Source organism: Vitis riparia, chromosome 14 (assembly GCF_004353265.1).
Source record: "Vitis riparia cultivar Riparia Gloire de Montpellier isolate 1030 chromosome 14, EGFV_Vit.rip_1.0, whole genome shotgun sequence".
Lineage (NCBI taxonomy): Eukaryota > Viridiplantae > Streptophyta > Magnoliopsida > Vitales > Vitaceae > Vitis > Vitis riparia.
In genome coordinates, this window is record NC_048444.1 from 11,723,275 (window position 1) to 11,729,353 (window position 6,079).

The 6,079-nt window shown below is 30.4% G+C and overlaps 1 protein-coding gene across 1 annotated transcript; it reads right to left on the minus strand.

The window, feature by feature from the left end:
• Positions 1-1,632: 1,632 nt before the first annotated feature.
• LOC117931174 lies at positions 1,633-2,469 on the minus strand. Its single transcript, XM_034852087.1, has 2 exons — positions 2,226-2,469; positions 1,633-2,113 (listed from the first exon to the last, which is right to left on the minus strand). The coding sequence occupies exons 1-2, from the start codon at positions 2,326-2,328 to the stop codon at positions 1,845-1,847; spliced, it is 372 nt and encodes a 123-aa protein (XP_034707978.1). The 5' UTR covers positions 2,329-2,469; the 3' UTR covers positions 1,633-1,844.
• Between the last annotated feature and the right edge of the window lie 3,610 nt (positions 2,470-6,079).

Sequence of the window (6,079 nt, forward strand, 5' to 3'; positions counted from 1 at the left end):
TAACATTTTTAATATTTAAATGATAAAAATTTTCAAATATTAGAAATATTAAAAGCGTTTCCTAAAATCACTCCCAAATAGGTTCTACATATAGTTAAGAATAGTTCTTCACATTAAACCTCCCTCCTTTCCTTTTCCCTTATTTGTGGTGGCCTCAATTTTTTTATTTTTTTTATGATTATATAATGCTTAATTTGTTGTTTATAAGAGGAATTGTAGCTATTGATTGAGCATATACTTAATTTAAAAATAAAAGTTAGACTACATAAAGCATATAAAATGACCTCACATTGCATGATTAAGGGCTTTGGTGATGTAATCTGACAGGTAAGATTTGGTCAAATAATTCCAGAGCTCAAGACAAGGGAGATGTCTGTCAATAGGTGTTTAATAAATTAGAGCATTTGGAGATCCAAACAAAATTTGAGAGAATTAAAGAATTGGGTTGGTGGTAAACAACATCCAGCGATCACATAGTGATCCACGCGATCTTCATTAGCTAATGAAATACTATTTGTAATAAGCATTACATAGTTCTAAAAATGACCTTTATTAACTATGAAAAAAGGGAGAGTAGAAAAACATTAATTTAAATTTTATTCTTTTTGTAAACCTCAATAAAATTTAATTTAATTTAATGATTTGGAAAAAAATACACCATTTTCCAAAAAAAATAAAAATAAATTATTATTATTATTATTATTATTATTATTATTATTATTGAAAAATCAAATATATTGGAAAATATATATATTTTAAAAATTATGTATGTAAAAAATAACTAAAAGTATGTCAAAATTGTTTTTTAAAAATTATATATTTTTAGAATATATTTTTTTTAAAAAATTAGTCTTCTAAAAATAATAAAATTTTAAAATAATTATTAAAAAAAATTAAGATAAAAAAGTTTATCAAATATTATGGTAGAAAATACTCAAAATAGTTTTGAAGGGTATATTGGTTTCTTCACATTTTATATCATTCTCATCAATTATGCAACTTTTATGGACTAAATCTTAATTTTTGGACCCAGTTGGACTCAAAACACGATTGTCCCTAAAATTTATACATTTTTAAATTATTTAATCTATATATGAAACAAAATTTATATAATTGATGTTTTTTTCCCTTATATTTTTCATCAAAATCTTTGAGAATAAAACATTTGAGATTTAGGAAAGATAAGTTTGTGAGCTTTTGAGCTATTAACAAAAACTAGTTTGATTATAATAATGTTAAAATACGTAAGAGTATGGTTGACTCTTGGAAAATTTCGGAGGAAACGCAAATAAAAGAAAATTTAAAAAAAAAAGCATATAGAAAAAATAAAATATAAATATAAAGTTGATAAATTATTTTTATATATTTTTTGAAGTGATTTTACTTATTTTTTATTTTTTTTCTATATAAAGATTTAATGATTTAAAAATGCGTATCTAATTAATTTTAATTATATTTGCTTTTTTTAGTATTTGCATGGTTTCATGGGAAATCATTTCCCTTAATATTTTCTTTTTCATTTTTAGTATTTTCTAACATAGAGAGAGAAGTCCTAGGAAAAATGGGAGTCTTCAATTTGAGGTAACTTGGCCATGGCCTTTCATTGATCAGCAAATGGAACAGAAAAATATATTAAGAAAAGCCTAGTTGAAGTATGTTTTCAACTTGGCCAGCTGCTGAAGATGGCTAATTAGTAGTTGATCAACCACTTTTGTATCATATTTCCTAAGTACAGTGCTTTCATTACATCACTTTTTACATAAAGAATTAACTTCTGGATTTCACATCATCTTTGTCAACTGTCAACAGACTCAACACAACTTCCATTCTTATCTCTGTGTAGCTCATTGACTCAAATGAACCACCAGGGAAACAAGGCAAAGGCCAAGGGTACCACTGAGAAGAGTGATGCCAACAGTCCCAGCAGCCAAACCCACCAGGCCAAAGAAATCTGATAATTGGGTATCCCTTTTGGGTTTGTAATTGTACCCTGGTGCATAGTTCCACCCATGTTCACGTCTGCAACACCTCTCCAGTCTCTCCTTTATTTGAACTTGTTCTATCCTTTCCCTTAGAACACTCAAGCTTGCATCCACCATATTGCTTTGTCTCCCTGCCAAAACAAAAGAATGGAAATTAAGCATCAAACATGGTAATTAATCCCTTTGAAACTTTCTCTTCAGTATTCTATATATGCATGACAACACAAGTGCATGGTTGGTTACCTTCATCTCTAAAGCTCTGAGCTCTCACTCGTAGGCGTCTATGGCTGTTGTGCTTCAAGGATGGTCTGATTACAGTAGAGAAAGCGGGTGGAGCAGAAGCCATATCGCTCTTACTTTTAGGCCTTCGAGGTATATATTATAACTGTTCAAACAACTGGACACTATGTAAAATGATAGCAAAAATTTTCTCAAGATGGGAAACAGAAGGATATCTGAAAAATTATGAATCTGGGATGCTCTTCTGAAGTGGGTTTGGGTTTCCTTTTCAAGTGAGCAATGTTAAATTGATGGGAGTTTTCTCAGTACAGTTGCTTCTTCCCTGTCTTCTTATATAGAAGGGGAGGCTGTTCAGGTCAACAGACCGTGTAGTTCATATTATAATTAATACCTACAGATGTCTCTATAAGAAATGTGATTCAAATGATAAAAATTCAAAAGAAAGTGAAGCACGCTGGTGATGAGGAAGTCAATATTTAGCCTAACACAGACATACTTGGGGTCTTAATTAGCTTAAACAAATGACTAGTGTTTGGAGTTATGTGTTTGGATCTACTGTAATTACCCGGTAACGGGGTTCTTCTGTTAAGGTCTGAAATGGAGACAAGAATAGATTCTACAGCTATCTATAAAAGCTGGTGGATGATGTGAAGAGTGAGGTAACAAGGAAGGCATGCATCATGTATATCCTTTGGCAAAACCTATGTTTAGCTAGCCGCCATGTGGATTGAGAAGATAATGTTCTGTTTTGGAAGTGTAGTTTATGAAAATTTGTGTACAATGTTTTGTGAAACAAAAATATGTTCGGAATCTAAAATATTTTTGACTTGTTTTATATATATTTAAATATATTTTAAAAATAATTTTTATATATAATATTTTTTTTAATCATTCTTTATATTTGTATAATTAATTTTTAAAACAATTTTAAAATAAGTGAAAATAATTAAAAGATGTTCATTAAAAATACTTTATTTTCTATTTTTTAAAATAACAAATTATTTTTTTTTATTTTTTACTTTTGTTATCAAATGTGTTCTTTTTTTAATTTTTTTAGAGATCATAAAAATATCCTAAAAAATAGTTTATTGTTATAACAAAGTGGAAGAAAATGAAGAAAACAAGAAAGAAGGGTGAAATGCACAAGAAAAACTTAATAGATTTTCATTAGGGGTTCCTCCCTTTTATAGGGAGTCCTAAAGAGATATTATGGATGATCATATCCACAAGTTATCATATTTTATAACACTCTCCCTTTGATGATCATAAGAATATGGTAACTACCTCGTTAAAAACCTTTCTAGTAAAACCTAGTAGAACAAAACTTGGACGAAGGAAAAAAGAGTGCAGTATATCCAGTTAGTTTTCTCCCCCTCATATAGACATGATCATGTTTTCTTCAATACTTCAATTGGTAGATCTCTCAATCTTCACATTTCGATGTCATACCTTAACCTTTTTAATGTGGTCGAAGGTAACTCCTTTATGAATAGATCTGCTAGATTATTACATGATCGAATCTGCTGAACATCAATTTCATCTTTCTCGTGGAGCTCATGGGAATAGAAGAATTTAGGGGAGATATGCTTAATTCTATCACCTTTTATGAATCCTCCTTTAATTTGTGCAATACAAGCAACATTATCTTCATGTAACTTGGTTGCATTGCCTCTGATGGAGGTAGTTCACATGCTTCTTGAATATGTTGAATCATTAACCTTTGTCATACACATTCACGACTTGTTTCATGAATTATAAGACTTTCTGAATAATTTGAAGAGTGGCTACCATTGTTTGCTTGACTGATCTCCAAGATATTGTCGTACCACCATAAGTAAAGACATATCTTGTTTAAGATTGAGCTTTATGAGTATATGAAAGATAGCATGCATCTGCATACCCAATCAATTGCAATTTTGATTCTTTTGAATAATATAAGCCCATGTCACTTATTTAACAAAGGTATCACAATATATGTTTAATCCTATTCCAATGCCTTCTAGCTAGGATAAAAATGTATCTTGCTAGCAAGTTGATAGAGAATGCTACATCTAGTCTAGTACAATTTGCAAGATACATTAGTGCACCGATTGCACTAAGATATGGTACTTTTAGACCAAACAATTCTTTATTTTCTTATTTAGGATGAAACGGGTCTTTGTTCACTTCAAGTGAACAAACAACCATGGGGGAATCAAGTGGATGTGATTTGTCCATATAAAATCATTTTAATACTTTCTCTATATGTCAACTGATGGACCAATATGTCATTTAAACAATGCTCAATCTATAGGCTAAGACAATATTTTGTTTTCCCCAAATCTTTCAAGTCAAATCCCTTCTTTAAATAATTGGTTGTTTTTATAAGCTCTTCAAGAGTTCCTATGAAGTTTTAAATCATCCACATATACTGCAATTATTGTAAGCCTAGTTTTCGATTTCTTGATAAAAACACATAGGCAAATTGGATTATTCACATTTTTTTTTAACAAATACTCATTCAAACGATTATACCGCATGCATCCGGATCGCTTTAATACGTATAGAGATCTTTGTAGTTTGATTGAGTAAATTTTTCAAGGTTTTGGATTAGTTGTTTCAAGCAATTTGAATCCTTCAAGGATTTTCATATATATGTCAGTATTTATAGACTCATAAATGGGTTGTAACAACATCCATGACATAGATATCTAGTCATTCAGAGATGGTTAAACTTATTAAGTATTGAAATATGATTGCGTCCATTAAAGGGGAATAAGTTTCCTCATAGTCTATACCAAATCTTTGAGAGAAACCTTGAGCAACAAGTCATGTTATATATCTTATGATTTCATCATTCTCATTTCGCTTTCTCATAAAGACCTATTTATATCCAATATGTTTTATGTTTCTAGGTGTTTAAACTATAAGTCCAAATACATTTCGTTTTGCTCACTAGTTTAGCTCTATTTAGATTGCTTCTTTCCATTTTGGCCAATCATTCCTTTTTCGACATTCATCCACAGTTTGTGGTTCTTGATTTTCATTATTCTCGTGATATCTATAGCCACTTGGAATACAAATATATTGTCTATGATAATGTCACTGCGGTTCCTTGTTTCTCCTATGTGACTCATTGAGATCTCTTTAGTTTTAGATACCGGTATTTGATCAATTTATGCCTTTTCAAGGGCTAATAGTTTATCAAGTTGGGTTTTCAAGAGTACCAAACTTTTCATATGTTTTTCCTTTTCTTTTTCTAGGAATTGAATTCTTTGAGCTAATAAGTCTATCAAGCTTCAAACGTGTCTCAGATTCACTTCTATGACATTCTCTAATTGTCCTTCAAGGATATCAGTATGTGTCGGGGTATTCACTGCCGGTATGCATGACTTTGTTACTTTCTTTATATTTGTGAAAACATTAGGTAACTAATTAGCAAGTCCTTACAAATGATTAATCCTCTGAACTTCTAGTTTGCACTGCCTTGTACAAGGATCAAGATAAGACAAGGAGAATACATACCATGTAATGTTTCATCATTCTTTTGGAATTGACTTGCCTCCCCATAATGGTGGGAAAATTGTCCCTTTAAACTAGAAATTTGCATAAAATGTAATAATATCCTTCAAAGGTTCAAATATACCAACGATTAGTTGAAGAAACTTATGGTTCTTTAGTGAATATCCATTTGACATTTCAAGAAGTTGATGCATCATTGTTCACCCTAGGGGACCAAGTTGGTCATCTCAGATTCTTCTAGATTTGATAGAACATCAAGTATCATTCATATGGATTTGTGTTCCACTAGTGACATAATATGAGCTTGTTTGGAGCTTTCAATAAGGTTTTCATAAATTGATATATGTAGTAATGAC